Source organism: Corapipo altera, unplaced genomic scaffold (genome assembly GCF_003945725.1).
Source record: "Corapipo altera isolate COAL_440 unplaced genomic scaffold, ASM394572v1 49, whole genome shotgun sequence".
Classification (NCBI taxonomy): Eukaryota; Metazoa; Chordata; class Aves; order Passeriformes; family Pipridae; genus Corapipo; species Corapipo altera.
Genome location: NW_020884879.1, coordinates 6,798,494 through 6,823,099, shown reverse-complemented (window position 1 = coordinate 6,823,099; position 24,606 = coordinate 6,798,494). Strand labels below are relative to the sequence as shown.

Below are 24,606 nucleotides of genomic sequence, written 5' to 3'. Positions count from 1 at the left end.
CTACAAAAACAAATATGACACAATGAAAAACTGCTAAAAGATTCACCGAGCTACGGAATGTCCTTCCTGCTCACCCTGGCTCACTTTTCACTTCGAAACGTAAAAGGAATGTCACGCATTTGTAAACTATGTCTGGGAGCGAAGCCTCAAGTATCATGAATAAAAACACTCAAGTCCTCTACTATACCAATAAAAATGCTACGTGACTTCTATTCAAGTACAAGCTCAGATGTTTCTAAATACAGATGGTATCCATCACATGAAGGAAGAACATCAGTTATTGCATTTGACATCTTTCTTGGGAACTGCACCCCTCCTCACTGAGCAGAACAAAGTCTCTAGCATACTAGAAGTTGTCAAGACTTTCTGTTTCTCTGTCCTCGATGCAATGTACATTCTCTAAGGAGAGAGGAAAACAAGAAAGGGAAAAATTTGTAAAGCAACCATCCATTCCGTATGCTACACCAATTGTTTTCCAGCTCAGTTTTTATTACCTAATCTTACTGCAACCCTGTCTCCAGGCAATTACATATTGAAATACATATTCACAGCTCAGTTTTTCATTTGTATACAACAAATATTTGTAAAAACCCTGCTGTTCACAGGTTGGTCATTTGCTGCTTCTGTTCAAAAGAGCAAGCTGTAACAGTGTGCTAAAACTATCCAAACCTGACTGGGTCTGACTGATCTGTTCCTCTGGCCTGCTTATATTTCCCAGCTCTAACCTGGCCCTGTAGAGGAACAATATAAAACTATACACGAGCCTGCTTATTTCTCTTGGAAGCAAACCTCAGCACTCGAGCTGTATGCTGGGGAGATCAACAGCCTGCAATTGCTGTGGTGTGTGCACTTTCTTCTATCTATGTGATAAGTCTATTCTATCACTTCACCAAAATTAAGCCTGAAGGAACCAGGAATTCTCAATTTACAGCAATGAGGTAAAGGATCACCATCTTACATTCCTTAGCTCACATATACAAGTTTTTTTTACGTGTCCATGTCATGGTCAGCTTGGAACCTGTTCCTCTATATACAGTGTTTAAGACTGGTTTCCCCACTTATCATTCCAAGTATCTGTTTGCTGTACCATCAAGTATATGGTATGGCAAAAGTTGGCAAGAGATTTGCAGGGTAGCCATGGGAATGAAAATGTACCTATTTTCAAGTTAATACATACCAGCTACAAGGAAACAATATTAGCATTTTAGCACAGTTTTAAAGACTAGCAGAGAAAGGATGCAGTTGGACAAGGTCTAGAACTTTGAGAGCTGCAACAATGGCTACGCAGAGCAACACCCAGGTATTTAAAAGCTCAACATCCACCTTTTTTTTCTTTCTTCTCCTCAGTGTTTAAAAGGCAGTTTATTGTCTGGGTTTTATCCGTTTACAAGTGTGCATCTGTGTATATGTATGACAACAGGAATTCTCAAAGCAAGCCAAACTGAGAAAGATGGATCGGTCTGATGTCTGGTCATTCATGGGTGTGTCCACACCAGTTCTGCAGTTCAGATCAGTGGTGTGCTTTTGTGGTAAATCTCTCCAGCTTTCCTGAGCTTTGGTTTGGATTGTGGAGCAGCCTTCTGAGCTCACACAATGGATTCTTTTCATACAAAACTAAACCTGAAGATGTATTCCAACTACTAAAAGGCATTTGGTCCACCTACAGTCTGTCTTGAGTAAAAGCCCACAATGCATAGAGCAGGACCAAAACTCCCACACCAACTTTTACTCCACAAAGTGCTCCTACCACATCACATTACTTGCTAGTACAGACATGTTTGTGTCAAAACCATGTTCCTGTTCCTTGGAAAGTTTGTCTTCTATAGGCACAATTCCACCCACATCCTTTGATAGCTTCATTATTTCAGAAAGACGTATTAGAGTGGAAGACCATGAAGGCAGAAAGACAGACAAATTTTCCCAGCTGTACAGCAGCACAGAAGTTTTGAAACAGACAATGGAATCAATGCCACAGGGAGGAAATCACTAAACTATGCTGTTCATAGTATGCAGCAGTGTTAGGCACAAGGATGATCAGATTTTGGTGTGCACTGAAGTTCCATATCCCACCAGGCTCTGGATGTGAATATTTATTAATAATGAAGCCCTTAGCCTACAACCAGCAATGTTGGCACAGGTCTTCTCGACAGCTGTATATATACTCATTTTTTTGACATATTGATTACTGGGGCCATATCACAGATCCCAAAGCAGAGTGACATCACATTCAACTCCTTGCTACTTTGCAAGAGGCAAACCTTGATTTAGGTTAAGTTTTAAATGATACTTTGACATAGCTTCTAATTTTGATCATACCATGGAATCATTACAGTAATCAAAAGAAAATACTGGAAAAAGATTAAAACTCAGAGAGACAAGACTTAAAAACCAGGAGAACGGAAAAGATGACTGAAGAGGCTTACTAGGAGCTGAGGTGAGGTTGAGACACCTGGAGACCCTCATGAAATAATGGTAAGCTATTTTTTTCTTAACCAGTTGTTCTTTCCTTCTATCCTCAGTCTCCCTGGATTATTTACTGGATTAAACAAAATGTGACTTATTTCTATTCACTCTTCAAACTGCTTATAAGTATCAGTCTACACCCATGAAATTTCATATATTCAGACACACATACTTGTGTCTGGTCTGCATATTCTTTAAAATTTCTCACAAATGGTTCCTCTAGTCTTTACTAAAACAATTGACTGACTTAATGGCACTACTTAGGATACTCAAATTCTGATTACTGATTTTTAAAATGTCTTATTTTTTACCACCACAACCTCATCTTTACATAGAAATCAATATATGATCCACCCTATCCAGTAAACAGTAAAGTAACATGCAGTGCAGTTCTTGAGCTGAGTTGTTCTGAACTCCAACAGAGACTAATGGATAAACAGAGCAAAAGACAATTAATGAGAATGCTATCACACAAGTGATGATAATGAGTAGCTGACTACTCAAGGTTTATCATTAAACTGGCTTTCTTGCTCTTTTTGGGCACCCACTAAAATCACAAAGAAATAGGTTGTCATGATGACCCTAAGTGAAGTCACAGGAAGGGTGTAAGAAGAAATTGCTCAAGATCAAAAGTAAAAATTATTTAAGACAATCACACAATAAGAAAAAGTAGTATTTCAACTGAAGCACAGACGTGAATTGCTGAGATTTCACACAGCTACCAAGACTGTAGTGCAACTAGCAGCAAAACATATCAAATAGTGGAGAGATCAGAAAGCTATGCAAGAATAGGTAGCATGAGGAGACCAAGTTATCTGAGAAGGCACAAGCTTACACTGCCACGAGCAGAAAGCTCTCTGCAGGGCATGTCTGTATTAAAGACAGGAACCAGACCGTTTAGGATGATATTACTAGAAAGGACTCCTGGATTCTACTAGAGCAGATTCAATTACAAAAAGCTGACTGTAAAATGAGATGTTCTTACTACACTGATACATGTTGTACCAAGATGTTCCCTGGAAAGCTGGACAACATTCAGGCATAATTAATTTTTTTTTTAAGTTTGGGGACAGAATCTTCACAAAAAGGTACATTCTGTGCCTCATCCAAACTAGAAAAGGGACAAGCAGCTGAGGATTGTAGAATGGGTTATCTGGAGTCAGGCAACCTAGTTGAGGCATGTCTACCCAGGTCGGATGACACATCTATCTAAAAGGGGTCACAAGCAAGGCTGTTAGTTCATGGCTCTTATCTTGAATTTACTGACAGGTGGCTAGAAATAATGTGTGGCCTATATTATTTTCCCAATATAGTGGTGGGTGCCAGGACACAACCCTTAAAAGAGATTATGCAGCTGCTATAAAATCCTGGAGGGAACTGGCAGATATGGGTAGGAGAACAGCTTTCTCCTGAAGGTGGATAGCTGGCGAGGTTAGAGTCATTTCTAAAAGTGTATTGTATTGTGAAATTTTGTGATAGATGTGCAGCCTACTATTATATCTGCCTGCAAAAATCACCAGCAGCTCATGCGCCCTCACTGTATTTACATTAAAATGACTAAGACTGGGATTTTTTCACAGTCGTGAGCTAATAAATGAGTTCACTGCAGATCATGGAAACAGTCTTGTCCTATGTTCCTGTACTTCCTGCACAGAATTACCCTTTTCCTCTTTGTTGTCATTGGATGAGGACCCTGTTGGACATGTAACGTCACAGGGCAAAAACTGAGGAGAGCAGTTAAAAATGATTCACCTACAAAAGGGAAATGTACTTTCTCAGGGAAGTTGTGCACCAGTTCTTCTTAAGCCAGACACTGCAGGGTTGTTGCAAGATGTGTGGGTTTCTTTTTTCTTTTTTTTTTGTATTTGCAAAATGTGCTAATTTATGCTACAGGTTAAAATATTATTCGTTGTGGTTAGGAGCAGTCTGCAGATCATTCATACAGTCATAGTTCTCTAGTAAGCTGTAAAAAAGGGCTGCAAACAGCTCTGTAGGCAGAGGTACAGAGCTGCGAATGAAGAACAGCAAATTTTAGAAATTATAAGCAAGAGTAATAAAGTTTTTACAAACTTGTATCTCACTAATGATACTCTCTGGGAGATCATCCCAAAGTGCTCACTGCTTGTTCAACAGAAAAACAATACATACACCCAAGAAGATGTTAAAAAAATGTACTGAATGGGCGGGAGGGGGAGAGGAAGAACTTTGCCCCTTTGCCTCTACAATCTGATCACTAAAATTGTATTTTGAGAGGTGGTACAGCTTGAAATGACTTCTCCCTCAATCTTATTTCTGGCAGACATTAGTAGAAAGCAGTATAGGGTATTTTCTGTTCAGAAAGAAAAAACCAAAAATACACTGAGAATTAATTGTGAAGTGACTGCTAAAACAGGAGAGGACAAAACCCAAGCACCAAGCTTTTACAACGATCTCCTAATACCAGCAATCAAATACCTGGCTACATTTCAGCTCCAACAATTGCAGCTGCAGTCCCACCTCAGCATAAGTGAGAAATACAAGCAAGTAAGTGCCAACTGGGTTTCAGTCTCAAATACTTCAGTATCTTCTACCCTGAAGGACATTTTGAACTGCAGTGGTGGTAAAAGCCTTCCTGTATGAACTCCTTAAAGCTCCTTTACAACAACCCATTTACTGAGGAAACAGAGAAGTGTCTGTATTTTAGCAAAACAACCTGTTTTCCAAGTTCTAAAAATAGAAAAGAAAAAAAATATTAAAACTGTCTGTCATTTTGAAAGCACTCACAAGCATTTCATCCTAAGCAACACAGCCTCCCCCCTTGCTAAAAATAAAACAGTACATTACAGCAACATTTTTTGCTGGCTTCAGCCAAGGACTTGAAAACCTCCCCTCAGCCCAGACAGGCAGTAAGCTGTGAGTCAGCACTTCTCAGCATTTCTGGAAATTCCTCAGCAGAGCATCCACCCTGTAGCAGGAAGCTGCCTGTTCACTTAAGCTGGTACCAGGAAACAGACGGGTGGTCATGGACCTCACCTGAGGTGGGGACACAGCTCAAGAAAATTTCACCAAAACTACCAAACATTCCCCATCCCACCAGCTTCCCACACCACCACCGAGTACACTGCCTGGGAATAAATTCAGTACCTCCTCAGCTGGCACCCAACTACAACTATGTGCAGTTTCAAAGAACAGGAAATATAAGATTTAACTTAAAAAAAAAATTAACATTGGACAAAGGCACTAACAAGTTTCTCTGGTGCAATTTTAATGGTATGGGCTCTCCCAGAACATAGAGGCAGCTCCACTCCAACAGCCACAGGCAGGATCTGTCTCCTGCCCAAAGAAGTCTGTATTAATTCAAAACAGTCATGCCCCTCTAGGTAAAGAGGGGGTTCTCCCATGCTTACAGAGAAAGTGATTCTTTCCACTCTCAAGAGGATGAAGAAGTCATGGGTTGCTAATTGAAAGGACACATGAACACAGCTCCATCTCTCCCTCCAACAGTCCTTGCTTCCCACAGAAAATCTTACAAGTCACATACAACACTGTCACAATGGGAGACAGATCCCATGCCTGTGTGGGGGACGGCCCAAATCTGCCTCTGCCTGTACAGGCTATGGTGGTGCTGAGTATCTCATCCCCACGGAGGCACAAACCAGAATCATAGAATCATCTGGGTTGGAAAGGACCTCTGAGATCATCAAGTCCAACCCTTGAAGTCCCCATAGAAGCTCCTGGTGCTCAATAGTCTTAAATGTGTGCAACCACCAAGGTGGAGATACTGCTCTTGAAATGGAGATATAACATGCTCTCGGGTCCATGTAAGGATATAAAGCAGCTATTTCACAAGTACTGCCTGTGGTGAATGCAATTCCTACATTACTGGCCTTGGACTGAGCATCCACTCTTGTTTTGCTTTAAACACATGCTCTGACAGGGACATTAAAGAGGGAGAGTTAAGGGAATAGGAAGTACTTTGTGAACATCAGTAATTGCATGTTCTGACCTCTCCAGCTTACATCATATGTGTTATCCAACAACCACAAATCAAGAAGGAAACCCAATTTAAGGACATTAATTTTCAGCACAACACGTATGTTAAAACTAACAGAACAAGACAAATGTTGACGTTTTCCCGCTTGTTTCTTGCTTTAATATATGTGGCTCTTCTCCCAGAAAGATCTTGTCTTTTTTTTTTTTTTAATGAATATTTGTATAAAGGAAGCTGCCTAAAGTTGGGTAAAAAAAAATGTTTTTCTCGACTGTTTTTAAATACGGAGCAATGAGATTAAAGCGAGGCAGACAGCCAAATACCTCAGCCATCACAGTCATTAATAAACGCGTTTAACATTCGTGCAGCTTTCGAATGTAGAACATCTGGTTCCAATTCCCAATCTGGCTTTTAATAAAAGTGCCTCCCCCACAATACTTTTATTATAAAGTGTTCTTTTCCTCCATGGGCTCTCCGCCCTCCCCCCCTTTTTTTTCTTTTTGGAAGCGGCTGTTCCTTCCTTCTTGCTGGAAGCCACCTGACCACTGCCAGGAAGAGGAATGCAAAACATTCCCAGGAGCAGCTCCTGACGTCAGGGCGGCAGCATTCCTACTCCTCCTCCTCCCACCGCGGCCGGGCCCGGAAAGCCCAGGCCTGGTCCCGCCGCCTGCCCCGTGCCTGCTCTGGGGTTTTCGTGCTCCCCCCACGAACAGTGAGATAGAATAAACCTGGGATGGGGCTACGGTGCCCTGGCCAGGTGCCCTGACGTGGGTTCATGCTGCTCCAGAGCCGCTCCACATATCCTTTCTCCCTGCCCTTTAACAGGAGTCTCTGCTTTGGATAAACTTCAGGCCCTCAGTAGGCTTGAAGCAGCTTAGACGCTGACTTTTACGATTCTTTCCTTTTACTTCTAATTTGTTCACTCAAGGCAGGCGGCAGGAGGGTGCCAAGGAAAACAGGGACACGCTGCTACAGGACAGTTGTTTTTTTCACTCTTGAGACATTCACAAGAGACATGACATGATACCCAGGCAGGCAGCCTGCATCCAACGGCTCTCGAACATGGATCTTCTCAGTTTCTCTTTTCATACAGTATGTCTTCTAACACATAACAGAAGCATTTCAACTCTGCAACTCTAATTTCATTTATCAGAACACATTAACAATTACTGGCATTATTTTATATTCTACTCTTGAACTACCTGTTAGCAAAACTTATACAAGAGATTCTAGGTGGAGTTGCAGTCCTTGAGTTTAGTTTACTCCTTTCAGTATGTTTAGCCCAGTTACTTTGATACTTTTGGGACATACATTTTTAAAATTCTATAATATGTTCTGTCTGGGAAAAAAGGTATCTCTTTGTATTTTAGTAAATAACTGTATCAAAGACAGTGAAGAGTAAAAGAAATCCCAGTAGCTGTTACCAGATTCATGATAAAACTGAAAGAGAGTTTCCTGATGCCACCATGTCAAGGGAGCAGGATGGTCCCTTGGGAAGATGAAAAAAAAAAAAAAAAAAGAGCATGGAAAAATCATTTTTAGAGGATGTGAATAAAGAGCACTTCATGAAACACTTTCCCGTTTCACGTGTCTCTAATTATTTAACAAGAAGTATAAAATACATAATTTCATCACTCCAAAACCAGCAAAACCCTAATGTGTGGATATTAGTTTAATCATAATTTTCTAGGGAATACAAAGGAGGCCAAAACTCATCCCGAGTAGCTAAGGCATATGACTAGTAGTAGTAAAGTATTCACATATATCAATTTCCCCGCAAATATTTACATAATAAACATAAATCTCCCAATGTTGACTGACCACACTGAAAAAATAAAGGTCTGGAAACACTAAGCAAGACAGTTGCATCCCTTTCAATATTAATTGCAATTAATCAGCTGTTAGGGTTATACTGTCTGTCCACCTGAAGTCCTAAGCATGAAGATTCAAATTAGTACAAAACTCCCAGTTCCTCAGCTTCTCACTCCATTTGTGGCAAATTAAGAAATAAAACAGGTTTGGGTTTTCTCCTAATGTAGGGACTTGTTACCAAGAGGTCAAACAAGTGTCTGCCCTCTGGCCAACCTCATGCCATCTACCACTTTTTTAAGGAAACCTGCTCTCTGAAGAACCACAGGGTAAGTAAACACACTGCTTTCCTGGTGAGAAGCCTGCAAATGTTGGTTACACCAGTTGGCCACATCTGACCAGCTAAAACCCCAAATCACCTTTTTTGCTCTCTTCTTCAGAGATCACTAATATTCAAGTGACGTATCATATAAACAAAGTGGTATAGTTGAGAAAGTGACAACAAGACTCATTAATTTTATTCCATAAAATTTGACGGGGCCCTGGAAAAACATTAGTCAGCTTCCTGCAGCCATTGCAGCCAGTGGCTACTAAAAAACCCAGCTGATTTGTACTTTTATATATACACATACAAATTTAACTGAAGTTCACTGATGTCAGACAGCCATCAGTATATATGACTATTAAAAATAATACCTTTTTTTCATGTTTTGCAACAGAGTGAGAAAAAAGTACAAGACATTTCTATCACCGAAAAAAATGGAAGTAGAGAAGAAATGTAACAAAAATATTATATTCCCTAAACAAAATATAAGTAGTGGCTCAGTAGAACTGGTCAATTTCCTAAGCTAAATAGCAAAGAAAGTGAAACGTCCTTAGTACCTTCTGAAATTAGGCACAAGCTAAGATGGCCCTGTAGCAATTGAAGAATACTATACACCTTTTGGTTCTAGACATTTTTGCTCCATTTTCTATTTCATATTACATGCAGAGATAGATATACACAAGGTTTTTTCAGCTATATATTAGGTATTTAAAAATTTTCCTTTTTTCCCCCTTCAGATTTTTTCTCAGTAATTTTATCTTATCAAAATGTAAACACATGCAAATCATACTAGGTCATTTCTGAAAAGTAGACGTTAGAATTTCTGAAGGATGAAAATTTAAAAATGTTTGACTATTTAATCATCCCTAGTACTGAAGTTTGGAGGGGGATTAGAACAGGCACAGCGTAGAGGTGATGAGAACTGGGGTGTGTTCTCAGCTTCCCTTCCTCTTGTGTTTTAGCTGCTTATTCATTCTGTTATTCTTTTATCACCAGGAATAACATTGGGATGCCAAAAGCATAAATGAAATCACAGTGAGAACTTCCTTCTACGCATGGTACACAGAATTAATCTTCAGGTGTGTTTCAGGAGGCTGCCTCAAGAACCTGTAACTCAGGAGCCTTGTCCCAAGCATGCACTGCCATTCAGTCATAGCCAACTTTCTCCTGGCAAAGTCTGGCAAGTGATTTGACCTCCACAGATGAAGTAGACACTAGCTTGGAAATTCAGTCTCTGAAGACTAAAAATTCTTTATTAAAAGATTCTTTTTCATCAAAAATGTACACAGAGTAACACAGTGATGGATATTTGCTGTGGCAGAACCACAGCAGTTTACATAAGCTCTAGAGGGAGAAGCATCTTTCTTTCCTTGAACTTACAGAAAAGGGATTAATTCATGAGTAGCAAGCTTTAGAAAACAATGAGTGCAGAGGAAAAGAAATCAGAAAATTGAGTTAGTGACCAGAGAAAAACACATCAATTGTCTTTTCCTGGTTACTTTTCTATACCTTTCTTGCTTAGACTGCCATTTGAGCGGATAATTTTTTCACCAGGACTAAAATGTCAATTGATATCAGCGTGTTCTGTGACACCTGAAATACTGTTAACTGCAAAGGATCAGAAGCAGGGAAAAAAACCTCCTTAATTTCATAGTTCACTTTTACATCTGGTAAGTGAAACAGCCCAGACACCAGCTGCTAATGATGCATAGCCCTGCCTACAAAGGGCTAAAAGCAGAGCCTCCTGAGAACCAAACTGCCCCTAAAGTTTTGGAAGGCTGTACTGGGAGAAGGTGTCAATTCCTTCACAGCTCCTCACTTTTGCACACAACCTACACAAACTGTTTTGAAGCCTGTCCATACTTTTTTGAAGTACAGTCCCTCCTCTTCCCTCTGGTTTTAATTTTCATGTGTCTCTGTTTTCTGCTGCTGGCTGGACCTGGCAGTGGAAGTGCTGAACAACGGGAGTGGATCCAGCCCTGTTGCTGACTCAGGTATGAGAGCCTGTGCTCATCAGATTTTGCTGCTGCATTCCAGATTTCGGTACCCAAAAAAATTCAGATACTTATCTAAACCAAACTTCCTGAGGGTGAACTATCCCTAGGACTAAGAGACTTAGCACTAAGAGACAATATGCACTTGAGCAAGAGCCCATCAGTATGCAGGAGACAGCATGCCAACTGCACTTAAAGCAATGCCTACCTACAGAACTTGAACTTTGTCTGCTTGGGTAAATTACCCAGTTAATTATCCTGGTATTCATGTTTGCATTCAAAAAAAGGATTTGCAGCGATGAGGTCAAATCATTACACTGTTCCGTTAAAACCTTTATTTTAGGCAAATGCACTTCAGAAAACTTCTTTTGTCATGTAAAATGGAACCATCTGTACATAAATTTGTAGAACCATTTTGATGTTAAGTTTATTAATATAATTATGTCTTTACTAAGCTGTTTACTGTTTTAGGCTCCTAATAGCTATGAGGGCTTGTTAACAATACTCTGAAATCACAGGGAAGTCTCTCTTTCTCTTTGGTTTGAAAAGAGAAAACAAAATTCTAAATGTGTTTATTTCCATGTTTAATATTTGCATGTAGCATCTATTTCCTTTAATGTGAAAATTTTATGATCATGAAGCTTTTGCCTCAGCCAAATTATTATCACAACAGTGTAAGACTGCATTATTTAGCAGTGTTTAAAGAAAGTCCCAAGGTGAAGTATTTCACTTTATTCCTAAAGCAGGAAGATTGTTACTGCAATTACTACAAAAAGAAATAATTACAAAAATTACAGTGGTAATAATCTATCATATCTTAAATTGTTTCCTCTTTGGAGTTGGAGATGATTGTTTTCCAGTTTAAATTTTGAAAAGCAAAATTCTTCCACACAGTACAGCAAAACAGAAAGCTTTTGCTGGCTTGCCATTTGATTTGGAGAGACAGGATGTAGCAGATTCTGCCAAACTTCTCAAAATCCCAACTGGTTTCTGAAAGCCTGTCTTTAATTTTTTTTAGTACTAAGGAGTCATTATCTATGGTTCTCCTGGACAACTACTGGAGCATTTGTACAATAGAGTAAAGAGTGGTGGTAGGCAAAGTATCCACATAGAAACAGATTTTGGTACCCAGCAAACAATCTTTGTTTAAAAGAGACCAAAGCAGTATTAGAAACCTTCAGTGTCTACTTAATGCAGGGAGTGGCATACCCAATACACCAGCCAGGAAGGGGGACACATACACACAACTTCACAGATTGATTATTTAAAGTCTCGGAAGTTGAAAAGTATTAGGTACATTACCTCTGCCTTCCTACCTTATGAAAAACAAGTAACTAGATAAGAAGTCCGACAAAATTGTCATCTGTTTTGCAAATAAAGTTAAGTAGGAAGGTGGGGGATTACAAGGTAATGTCATCCAATTTGCTCTCTGCTTACCGTAAAGTATATGAAGAATATTTTATTTTTTTTACCCATTTGACCTCCTAAATGGATAAAATCTATTACATCTTATCAGAGAGGCTTGGTAAGGAATAAGAGACGAATCCAGTAATAAGTTATGTTGAAAGGTTCCATGATAATTTAAATTCAATGATGGATTTACCAGAGCAGAATCAAGAGAGTCAAAAGGAAAGGAATGGGATAACACAAACCAAAAACTTCTGTATTTTCCCTCGAGGGTGAAGAATTAGCATTAGACAGAATAAAATATTAAAAATCACAAGCCACAACAGTCTTTGAGAGGATCATTTGAGGAAGTTAAAAATTCAAGCAGTTAGTGGAAATATGAAAAGAAAAACATCCCCACCAAACCCAGGAACAGGTCTGTTAGGCTTTCAACAGGTTAAAAGCCTGTCATAGCCAGGAGGTAGCTCTTAACAGAACTGTGGCATGCAGGGAAGTTCTCGGTTTCTCCCCTGGCAAGCTCAATTCGAAGCAAAGTTTGTAAATATCCCAGGGGAGGGGGCAGAAAATGACACTGGGTTTCAGAAACATTTACGAGTATTTTGCAGAAATGAAACTTCACTTAAAGAGATCAGTTTCGCTCTCCCGGGTGGGGGATGGCTGTCAGCATGCGAGTTCAATGGCAGCCAGCACGGAGAGGTGTTGCAGAGAAAAAAGTTGTGTGAGCAATGCTGTGACTCTTACGTGCATCCCCACATTCAGCAGCGATAACGCACCGAGTTATTACAAGCTGCGCCAAAGTGGATGGCGCACGAACCCGAACAAATGCCCCCCTTCTGCGGACAAACAGGCGAGGCAGCTGTCTCGGACAGATCTGCCACCCGAGACCAGCTTTACCTGAGCTCCTGCTGACAACATTGCCACCTTCCGCAGCCGCCTGGAAGGGCACGGATCTGCGCCCGGGGGCTCGGGCAGCCTCCCACCGCCCCGGGGACTGCTGTGCAAATGCTGCTCAGGAAGGTGTTTCCCCCCCCGCCGCGCTGCGCAACCACACTGCTGACTTACAATATTTTATTTTCTGTGATTGAATTGATGCAGAGTACAGCACAGTCCCAAGAACCACCGGTCTGGTACAACGGAGGGATAAGGAGCGCGGCACACAGAAGGGAAACGCAACAGAGGGAACTCATTCTTCACCACACGTAAAATATAGTGTTGAATGCATCACCAGCATGACTGCTCGTGTCAAATCCAAAATAGCTCAGGAAGCTGAGGAAAGTCAAAGCAGAAGTTAAGGGGAGGAGAGTTTCGCTCTCCCTATGCCTAGACCTGAGGGCATCTCATTCCAGACTCCATCCCCAATGCATTCAGTTACCAACGTGCCCAGTTTCACTCAAGAGTGGTAGTACTACATGTACTACCCTGGCTTCCACATGTTCCTAATGGAGGCTTTACAAATGCCAATATATGCATTTTACACAAGTTTTAACATCTGATAAGATTAAACATTAAAAGGCTGGATTTTGTCTTGACAGCTTGCAGGGAGTATTTTCCTCCCAGTTGTCCACAGTCCATGTATAGTTAATAAAGCAGTAGCATTATGATAGCAGTTAAACAAACTACAACTAATAATAAATTCGATATATTAACCAGAACATATAGTCCACATTCTGGATGGAAAATGGCTCTACTTAGACATAGCTGAAGTACTGCAAAGCAACTGATCATGTGGGATAAGGAAAAGTCTTTCCAAGAAAAGCTTCAAAAAAGTCAACACTGCAAACAAGTAATATCTGTATTAATTTAGAAAATGGGTGTTTAATCTAAATAGGCGTAGAAGGGCCTTACATGTAAGATTACACACCTTTCCAAATCTCAGACATCTTCCAGAAAGGCGGTTTTCAATATGTGGGCTTTGCCTAAGAACAAGATTTGTGATCACAGGTAAAGGATCCCAACCCATGAACGACTGGAACACACAGGAAGGGAATACTTTTATAAATAGTCTAATCTAAAAAATACATAGATATAAAAGTTGCTCCCTCCCCCTTGCCCCCCCCCCCCCCCCCCAAAAAAAAGAAGTGCCATTTATATTTAGGTTGTGGAAATAACTTCTTCCCCTTGTTTTCTCCTCTAGGCTGAGCTGGTGCTAAGGGCAATTTCAGGGTAACCAGTAAACCTAATAGGATTCCATCCCTTCCTGAGCAGCAGTCCTCCAAAATCAGGAAACTGAACTGACCTGCAACCAAAGGCAATTCTCAAGACTTAGGTGGACTGTTCTAGAAGTTGATAATGTGGTATGCTGATGTTTGTTTTTAAAATGGGTTTGGTTTTGAGTATAGCTAGCAAACAGCTCCCTGCTATACAGCACGATTCAAAAGCAAACTCCTAGAGTCAAATATCTCCCATCAAAATTAAACAGTCACCTCATGCAGAACTTCTCAAACTCTAAGCCAAAGGAGACTGCTAAAAGACAAAGGAAATACTAGGCAATTTATTTTTTTTTGTGTAAGACACAGAAGGTAAGAAATATTTGGGAATATAATAAAGAACTATACAAAAAGTCTTCAAATAATTTGAATAACAATTGTGATATACATATACTGTAAATCTGGGCTCCTTTAAGCCTACAAACCATGTAAGTTCCAGCAGCAGCCCATATCAATAAAATGTATCTCTTCCTCAGTCTGTACATTCACAATGCATAAAACAGCACCAACCCTATTAAATTAATATTTATGACAAGCTCAGGGAACCAGAAGACAAGCAGTATTTGCTAAGGCACAAATGCAATGTACAAATCTCACATAGTTGCAGTGCCCACTTTCTAAAAAAATGAACCTCAGCTTGGAGGAGCAATTTGTTTTCAGGAAACACAAAAGACAGACATGTTGTGCCATGCTGGGAAGACAAATGAAAACACAAATACAATCAATGTAATTTATGGTTTTATACTGAATCTAAAGTGTTCTCAAGTTCAGTGCTTTCAGTGTGTGCACACAGCACTGTAGATATTCTGCCAGCTTTTTTTCAGAGTAGCTATGATCCTCAACATCTGTCCCAACAATACCTCAGAGATGGAGACAGGGGTATTTCTTCACAGCCTCAGTTCAAGTTACAAGGTATTAGAGCTGAACAAGCTGACAGACTTGTTCTGCCCCAACAGATATGCTGTGAACAGCAGCAGCAGCATCAAGGTGGACTTGCAGTCTCCTTTTTTACACCAGCCAGCCAAGGACCAGAGACTATGGACAATGTTTCCCAGGAAGATTATGATGATGGGCTTTGCATAATCTGCTCTACAGCAAATATGCACCACTTGCTAAAAAAAAAATAAAAATCCAAGACTTAAGAAAGGGGAAGATAACCATCAAGACAAAAAACATCCACAGAAGTGTCCTCTAGGTTTCTTTATCTTTAACTCTTTTATCAAGGAGAGAGACAACAGATAAAATTTCAGAAGTCCAATGAGGTTAAAGAAAGGGAAAAAACCAACCAAAACGAAAAAAACCCCCATACACACAACAAATGTCCTTTCCACGTACTGCCAAGTATGATTTTTTTTTTTGGAGCCACATCAGTGATTTGGCTTTCCAAACACACAGTGAATCCCTCAAAGGTAAAATTAATGATTGTACACTACTTGGAATGTTATAGATACTGTTCCGATACTTCTGCTGGGAGAAACTCTGTGTTCCAGAAAGTTGTACTGGGACACTCACTAGAGGAGTATTTTTTCAAGACATCTCAAGAAGCTGTCAAAGGAGCCTACCAGTCAGGGAGAAGTAATACATTGCAATCTGCACAGTTAATGTTGACTCGGAAGACTGTAGGAAGAGAAGCTTCATCAAACACACAACAGGCTGCACTGAATGTTTCACAGCTGAACTGTTTCATATACCAAAGTACATTCTTCTGCCAAAAATACATAAAACCACGGGCATTTTTTCCATGAGCTTTTACTGAAAGAAAAGTAATCTGCCTGGTAGAAGTAACAGCAAAATTTTTCTCCCCCTTCACTTCCCTGACCCGTGCCCCCACCCCCCAGGATAGCTGAGATGTTTTAAATACTGCATTTTGGGTAGCAACATTCCAAATCTTTTAAATATTTGAAGGCAACATTCCCCTTTTGAAATACTTGGGGATTTATTTATTATTTCTGCCAGGAGTACAGTAATTAACTGTTGCTTACCTACACTTAATATCACATTCAGGAGCAGGAGTCTGAGAAAGTATACTTTCATGTTGTAAGGAATCACCAGACAGGACTATCTGGCAAACTCACACTTTATCCATCTCTTTGCCCACACAAAATTGCCTAAGGACACCAGCATCCTCAGCACAAAAACCCACTGCAGTAAAAAATATCCAGCGTATTCAAACTGCATACAGAACCGCATGTAAAAATCTTACTCTAGCTACACACCTACCATTATAGTAGCAAATCACACCTGATAAATAAAGAGGTGAACTTGAAAATTGATTCTCCATGATGAGCTATGGAAATATATTTTATTTCACAAAGTGACAGTGCTGAACAGCAATCCAACAAGCAGAAACCATAATTTTTCAAAATGTAAATTTAAAAAAAAAAATTAGCTGGTTAGTGATAATCTTAAACATTTAAACAAACCCATTCACACAATCAAAACTTGCTCTTTAGTGGTTAAACTACTCCAGGAATTTTGGCACATAGTTTTTTTACAAATTAAGTATTGTTTTACACGTCCCAAATGTGTTAGTCATAAACATTAGCAGAGGAATACAAATCACAACTTTTTAATAACCCTGCAGTAATTCTGAACTTGTTCATCTGAACTTATTTAGCTTGTTTTTCCTTCATGACTGGATAAAGCAGACTGCAGTGCCAGGTCTTGGCTCCATCAGTTGCTCATTAAACAAGATCTGGAATTTAGCATTGGATTGAATACACATGGGAACTCATGTGAAGCTGCTCATATATCATTGATAGCTCCGTTGCTAACACAGAGTTTATCCAAGACCGTACATTTTTCGTTGACTTGAACAAAGCTGTTCACCATCCTCTGTTTTTGACGTCAGTGGACAACTACCCACTAACAGTATCTGTCACTACAAAATGCTTGGAATTTCCTCACTTATAAAAGCTGGAAAGTTTCAAGTACAGACCTTTCACTAAAAAACAAAACAAAACAAAACAAAGCAATATTAGATTTTTCAGGATAAGAATATTTTGTGAATATTATAAGACATTTTCATTCTCACTGAATGTTTTTTTCCAGTAATTTAAGAATTCAAACATAAACAGCATCACTGACTATAAAGAATGGATGTTCAAAACCATAATTTCCCTCTTCTGTTCTTAAAAGCCATGTACTCAAATGTATGCTAATTCCTCAACATGTAAGCACGACGGTGAGGTGATTCAGATTTTTCCCATTAACTGGACACTACAACCATTCCAGTAGGATCCAACTTGGATGGTATCTATTATTTAACAAAAATGCAGAAAAACACACCCTTAGTATAAACCAGGTTATTCACATTCACTGCCTCTTTTCTACAACTCCTTTATTCTTACAAGCAAAACAGCCCATATTGGAGAGAGTCATGCTGGTGGACACTCCCTCCAGAGCGTGGAATTACCTCCTGAGAACACGCAGTGTTCCTTTCAGGCAAGCTCCGTGCAGGCTGCCGGGGTAGCCTGTGGCACTTGTGTGAGCCAGGAGCACAACAACTGACTGCATGTCCCCAGTTCAGACACACATCTGGGCAGGGGGACCCATAATACCCCGATGGAGGCTTTTGTGCCGACAACAATGCGTTTCAACCATGATTTAAAAACCAAGCTGCTGCTTTGCAAACACACCACTCGCTTCTGATCGTTCTGATTTGGCCGAAAGCAAACAAGTGTATCAACAAAACCTTGCACTTCATTGATACAGTACAGTGGAAATTCCCCTTTTTCATTGTGTCAAGATACCATCAGCTATTAGCCCAGAGACAGGCAGTCATGTTTCAAAATCCAGTTTTAATCTTCTACAGAACTCTGTATCTACAATCTTGAGGCTATCTTCCCCAAACGTGATTCCATTCTTTTCTCTGTGGAAAACCCCTTTTATAGAGAGCAGTTTTTAATCTTTGTTCTTCAGGGTACTAATATTTTGTGTATGGCATTCATATAATACATCTCTCCATGCCATAGCTGTAAAAACAAACACGTCTCTCACTGTAAAAGTGTGATTATGTTACTATGTTTATTAGACATAGCCCACATCTGAAATACCAGGTATCTGTTCCTTCAGGTGGTTGTGGCACATCACAGAAATGGCGGAAATTACTTGTTCTCCTCTTGGAATCAAAGCTGTGTAATTCTGTGTTTTTCCAATTATGTCATCCACCTACGAAGGAACATCACTATTCATTGATTTGATTAGCAAGAAATTGTGTTATTTCAATTTTCTACATGCAAAGTAAACAAACACAAATAACATTACTGGCTTAATCTCTTTAGTTCTAGAGACGTAAAATAGCATATACCTAAGCAGCTCTACAGATACAACTTTCTCCCTTTACATGAGAGGATAGAAAAAAAACCCCAAAACTTTTTAAAAGAGCAAAATGAGTGAAATCCTAAGGATTATCTTGTCAAAAAAGACAAAGCAACAGAAGCACTGAAGAAATTATATTAAAAGCTTGCTAGGGATAACTTTCAGTTCATAGAAAGTGTATGTATTCCCGTTCTCTAAAGACAACTCATCCCATTTGAAGTGATTGCATTAGGAAAGTTATATCCTAGCAAAACACAAAATAAACACTTGCAAAAAAACCTGTAGCTGTTTCAGCTTCTTCTGAAAGCTTCAATTTTCACAACTGCATGATCTCTGAGAAGCAATTCCAATCAGATGATATGATCTGATCTTTGGCTCTAAGGCCATTCCCATACGTACTTTAGAAATAGTGCCCACACTGGCTTTACAGCTCTGAAGTTTTGTAGAATTTTATCTTCTGAGTGAGTCTCATCCCTCTTATCAGGGTTCTCCCGCTCTGCTATTGTTACATTCTTTCTTTGAAGATGTTAAGGAAGAGCCAACATCTTTCCTGATGGGAGGGATCTGACTGGTGATCTTTTCTCCCCCTCTTTTCCAGCCATTTGAATATTTATATGTGTATACAGAAGTGCCTAGATTTCATCAGAGGAAGATGGTGAACACTGATCATTTGGACAAAACTGATCTATCAAGCATTCAAAGAATGAACCTCTCTGCGGAGTAACCAGAGAAACTGAATGTATGCAAAAGATGTTCTATACATGAATTTAATTCTTACTTGTATTTTACCTTTATGGAATGAGAAAATTTTAAAGGAGATAGATGCTTTCCTTACAGAGCAGCAGGAGGTCATTTCTGCACTTCATTAATATGTGGAGCATAGATCCTGCTTTCACATGATCTTTCTTGTGATAGGTATTCTGTAACAATGTTCTTACATGCTTCCCTTGTTTGGTGAGACAACAGTGATAAAAAGTCTCTATCTTCATCAAATGGAATCCAAATACTCTTTAACATGAGCCATGCTAGCTCAAAACACCTACTTTGTGTTAGTGTCCTGTGTTGGTCCTGTTGTTGCTCACACGGATGATGTAAGACTACGCAATGTAAGACAGTGTATTAAGTAAGACAACACAAAAATCACAGTAATATATCCATTTATCATAAATCCTACTGTTGAGTCAACAAAACAGCCTACAGCATACCCAGGATAATTCTAAAGTAGAAGAATACCTAAATCCACAAAGCCAGATTACTTCTTGTACATGAATTTGCTCAGAGCTTGCTTGAATGTTTCTACAGCAACTTCCATCATGGGCCTACATTAAAGGACTTGGGATATAAGGTTTCATTCCTGTACATCAGCTACTCTGCAGCAATGTTTTGTAGGAGCTCTTCTTGGCAGTAAATAATTCAAACTCTGCTAAATCTCACTGAGGAGAAACCAAATTTAGCGCTATCCAAATAGAAATGAAAAGTCTCCATTAAACACTTTCTCCAGGCACTGGAACACTTTCAAAGCTGAGTAATTATGACTCCCTGTGGTTTCACAGGTTAAGAGAAACTAAAGAACAACTTTGAAGTTGCTTGTTGATGTCACAGATTTAAGTGTTTTATATACTTGCCATACCGAGTTCTTAAAATAAACTGTCTCGGAGAAGTTGCACAGGGAATAGCGGCTATCCAGCCAAGGAGCCTGTCTTCTCCAGTGTTTACAGGCAGTGTAAGAACAGAACACAAAGTGGTTCTGTCCCCTTTATGCTATCTCAGCCTCCACTTATCAGCACCATGTGAACCTCCTGAACTAAAGGCTTCATACCAGACATTCACATTCAATAGGTATGGATCAATCTCTGAGTCTGTCCAGATCAAACGTGATCTGTGCTTTATACTGCTATGGCCAAGAACTCTATTAATATCACATACATCTAGTGGTTTAACTTCAGAAATACATGAAAAACTTTTCAAAGCTGTTAAATTTAATGGCAAGGAAAAGGATTCTAATCAGTACCATTTTCTTCATATTAATTTATCTTGAATATTCAACAGTAGGTATATCTATGAGCAGGAGGCAGGAGTATCTAAAGGAAACTGTCTATCCCCAAGCCTTGCTGTCAGCAGTAAAATGAATCCTGAAGTCTCTAAAGATGCCAACTCTTATCACTTTCTGTTAGGTATGGTAAATTATTTCTATAATTTTTAAAATTAAACAAACAAAAAACCCCAGGTAAGTTGAAGCCATAAAATCACCACCAATAAAACAGTGGAAGCCTTTGTTCCCATTCTCTCATGTCTTTGCAGTAACAGTCTTTACTTTTTTTGCTGGATATGTATTTTTGCAAAGTGAATAAAGACTTAGTAATCAATTTAATTAAACTCAGTAACAAACTTTTTCTTTTCCAACTGTTAAAAACACTTAGTGATTCAGATTCGGTTTGTAAAAAATTATGAGGTGTTCATTTAAAATCTTAATCCAAGGAATTGCTCAGGTTCTGCAAAGACAACCCAAGGCAAGCCTACACAGGCAGGGGCAGGCAGGGCTGAGCTCTTTTGCCTGCTGTGTTCCTGGCTGGCCAGACACAAACCAGCTCCAGCCCAAACCGCACAACGATCTTCATGTGATGTGTCCAAGTTAATAGACCTTATTTAGATACAACACTGCACTAATACTTCCATATAGCCTCAAGATCAGAGCAGGCTCCCATCAGATGTCTCAGTGCACAGGCAGCTGAGCTCTGTCCTCCACCACACACTCTGGTTTGAAAGAATTAATCACCCTAATGCAGTTGTTTTCCCTATAGCAAATGACAACTCTCATATCAAATACCTTTCATTCGAGATTGTAAATATGTGCCTTAAGACACTAGATCTGAAGAAATTCATATCTAGTTATAAAGAAATCTGGGTTCAGTCCTGCAAATTCTTGCTCTGACATAAAGATTCTCTAAAAGCCAGTGGGATGTCTCTCATGAGCAATGTCCAGGTTGGTAAGACTCTTATAACCAGCTCCCTGTCAATATTTTATTTTTTAAATTAAATTGCTTGTATTGTACTGGTTGTAGTACTGAAGTTTCATGGGACCCCATATACAAACAAATACCAACAAGTATATCAACACATCTCTAAACACTGCTTCCTAAAGTACTTATGTAAGTCTACTGCTAGAGATGTTTCACATACCAAGCTGTGCACTGAGTTCACAGCACATACAAATACAGTTACAAAAGCAAAGTCTAATTTTACAAAGGCTCCAAAACAATGCATTCAAAGTTTGCTCACAAACAGTCATATACAGAAGCCAACAGCCTGTGTGTCCACATTTTACTCACTTGGCTACCTGGTCATAGAGTAAAAACCAAAGTCAGAGTGTAATTCTGGGGTTTTATTTTAAAGACAATGGGAAATTTTGCTCTCAGGACACTACTTTACAGGACTAGAAGCAGACCACTTACAAAACACCCCATCTCATCCTATTCTGTCTTACCATACAAGTGTCTCAAAATGCAGGACAATGACACACAGTGTGCTATATGTCCCAAAACCATGCAGGTCATTCAAATATTGTCTCTCCTTGCACCTACTTTTTTTTGTTCCCTTTTGCTTCTGACTGGTGATATCAATGAAACACATAAATATGCTTATTTCAACATGTCAGAGTTGGATTTAGTTAATTTGTTTTTACACTAGTCACACATTTGAATTGACAGACAAGCATTTTAACATGAACAGTATTTGTTTTGAACAACAGAAGTACAAATTCAATGCAGAGTAACAGAAACTACATTTCAGCTTTCAGAGCTCTTAAGTAAGAGTTTAAGAGAATAGAAGCTTGGAACCATGATACAGGAAACTTTCATTAAGTGTACAAGTCCAATTTCCAATTAATGTAAACTAAAAGGGCCAAATTATAATCTAAAACAAAAACATCCCTCACTCTCTCCCCTCTCCGCCTCCAGTAGATTTAGTTTAACAGTATCCAGCCCAACTTCTTTTGAATTCTGGTTGAGTAAAAAAAGAGACAACTGACATTAAGATAATTATGAAATGATAGAAAATAGGACTAAAGATGAGGTATAATGCAGTTTTTCCACTACTAACTGATGTCTTTATAAAAGTGCCTTGAGAGTCATATAGGTAAGGAGAGCAACTCTGATGTATCCCCTGTCCAAATATTCTGGTTTCATGAAATAACTCTTTCCTACATGAAAAGCAGATTCCCCCCCCCCAAAAAAAAATAATAATAAAAAAATAATAATAATAATAACAAAATTAAAAAGTAAATAAAAGGTGGTATTTCTGGAAAGACAGACAGCTATGAAATTTTCTCAAGAAATCTCAGTTTACATATATATAGGAATTAATTTTATGTCCAGAACATCTTTAAATTTAAACAATGCGAAGACTACACAAGTACAGTTGCAGATGTTTGTAGTCTGGAAAGAATTGTATCAGTGCAGATTTACATCTTCCCAGAGCAGACGTGAAACGAGCTGGAGCAGTCTGAGACTTACACATGCTAAGTATACTACAGTAACTGTTCAGGAAAAGAAAAAAGGAGGAAAACAAGAAGTCAAATCATACTCTAAATAAAACACTTTATCTGGTGCAAAAATCTTTGTGTAGCTTAAGGTCTACATAGAAGGACAAAGCAGCATAAATACAATGACTTGAGGTTTAAAAACATCAGAGGAAATCTGAAGAGAAAAACAGAACTAAGAAGCTTGTAAGAGCAAGAAACAAGAAGAAAACAAGAGGCAAACAAAAGCAAATGTAAAGCATAAAAAGAAGTTTGTTGTAGAAAAAGGTAAATTAGAACTAAAAGCCTTAGGGTGGGAGGAAGGAAAAAACCCAGCAGTGACTTATATCAGAATAGGAATTAAACTGTATTTCCCTTCCCTACTGATCTATTTACATCTAAACTATCAATAGTTGTATCTGTAGCCATTATAAACCACAAATTAAGTATCTTCCCTTAATTTCTGAATTGCATCCAAAAAGAGTTAAACAACATTTTAGAAGCAAAAGATTACAAATTGGGGAACTCAAAAAAGATTTGCAGCTATCAATGAGGATAAAAACCAGATACAGGCTTTTGCAAAACAGGAAAAAGTATTTTGCAAAAGGATATGGTCAAACACTAGAGGTAGCTGAACTCAGGTAATGAATGCTGAAATACATAAGAAAAATATTTCCTCTTTTATCATTTGAGTGGAAAGGAGTGAAAAGAGGAGTAATAATCCCACTTCAAAGTTCCCTTGAACTAGCTGCTTTACTAGAAATCTCATCACTTTTTGCTACCCCTTAAAATTTAGGTAAGTAAACCAATTCAGAAAAAAATCACAAATGTAGACCAACATTTTTAAGAATTCCAGAAAGGGTTGCACTGAAGAAGGATTCAGGGAACTGAAAACTGAACTGAATGCTATAGAGTTAATACAGACTTTTTCCCCTGAAATATTATACCCATACTCACAGCAACAGATGAGCATTCCTGAACTACTTTGCTTCCAGAAAGTATGCACTTTATTGGCCTTATCATTGATAAGACATTGCTCAGGCCTTCCTAGAGCTCTAAACACGAAAATATTAGTGAAAACACAACTGAAGCCCTGAGCAACACTACAGGCATTATGATACACATTTAGTTATCTGAGCTATCTTTAAGATATCTGTCAAATCCCTCTAGCTGCCAAAGACAGATGACCACAAGGGAGCCATGCTTCCCCCTCACCCCCCAAGGTCTTTCTTGCAACAATGCAGCCAGAATTCTATCAACTTCACTTTGTTCTGCAGTGCTACAGCAAGTATGGCCCTTTCTTCCTACTCACCATGGGGGATAGATGTGGATGACGTCCTGTGGTCTGCTCTTGAGGTGAGCTGCTGTCTCTCTTGTAAAGAGGACTTTGAGTATTGGTTCTTCTGCATTGATGACAGCATCCTCAGGTGAAAGCGTAGGAGGAGACTGTTCCAGCTGCTGGCAGATGGCAACTTGTATTGTACACTCCTCAAATATTTCTAAGATCTTCACAATTAAGACACCAGATTTATCTGGAAAGTAAATGAAAATGAAAAATAAAAATGCAAAATCTGGATGAGGAGAAATAAATTCTG

The 24,606-nt window shown here is 39.1% G+C and overlaps 1 protein-coding gene and 1 long non-coding RNA gene across 4 annotated transcripts in view; one reads left to right on the top strand and one right to left on the bottom strand.

Moving 5' to 3' along the window:
- Positions 1-24,606, bottom strand: part of SPIDR (scaffold protein involved in DNA repair) — a 200,107-nt gene that overhangs the window by 97,029 nt on the left and 78,472 nt on the right. For all 3 annotated transcript variants that reach the window (XM_027638539.1, XM_027638540.1, XM_027638541.1), the window contains exon 8: positions 24,324-24,543. In XM_027638539.1, coding sequence (XP_027494340.1) covers positions 24,324-24,543 — 220 coding nt within the window. The remainder of the gene's footprint in view (positions 1-24,323; positions 24,544-24,606) is intronic.
- On the top strand, positions 1,191-6,903 carry LOC113944892. The gene is made up of 3 exons (XR_003526870.1): positions 1,191-1,300; positions 2,333-2,472; positions 4,763-6,903. It is a non-coding gene; the product is annotated as an uncharacterized LOC113944892 (long non-coding RNA).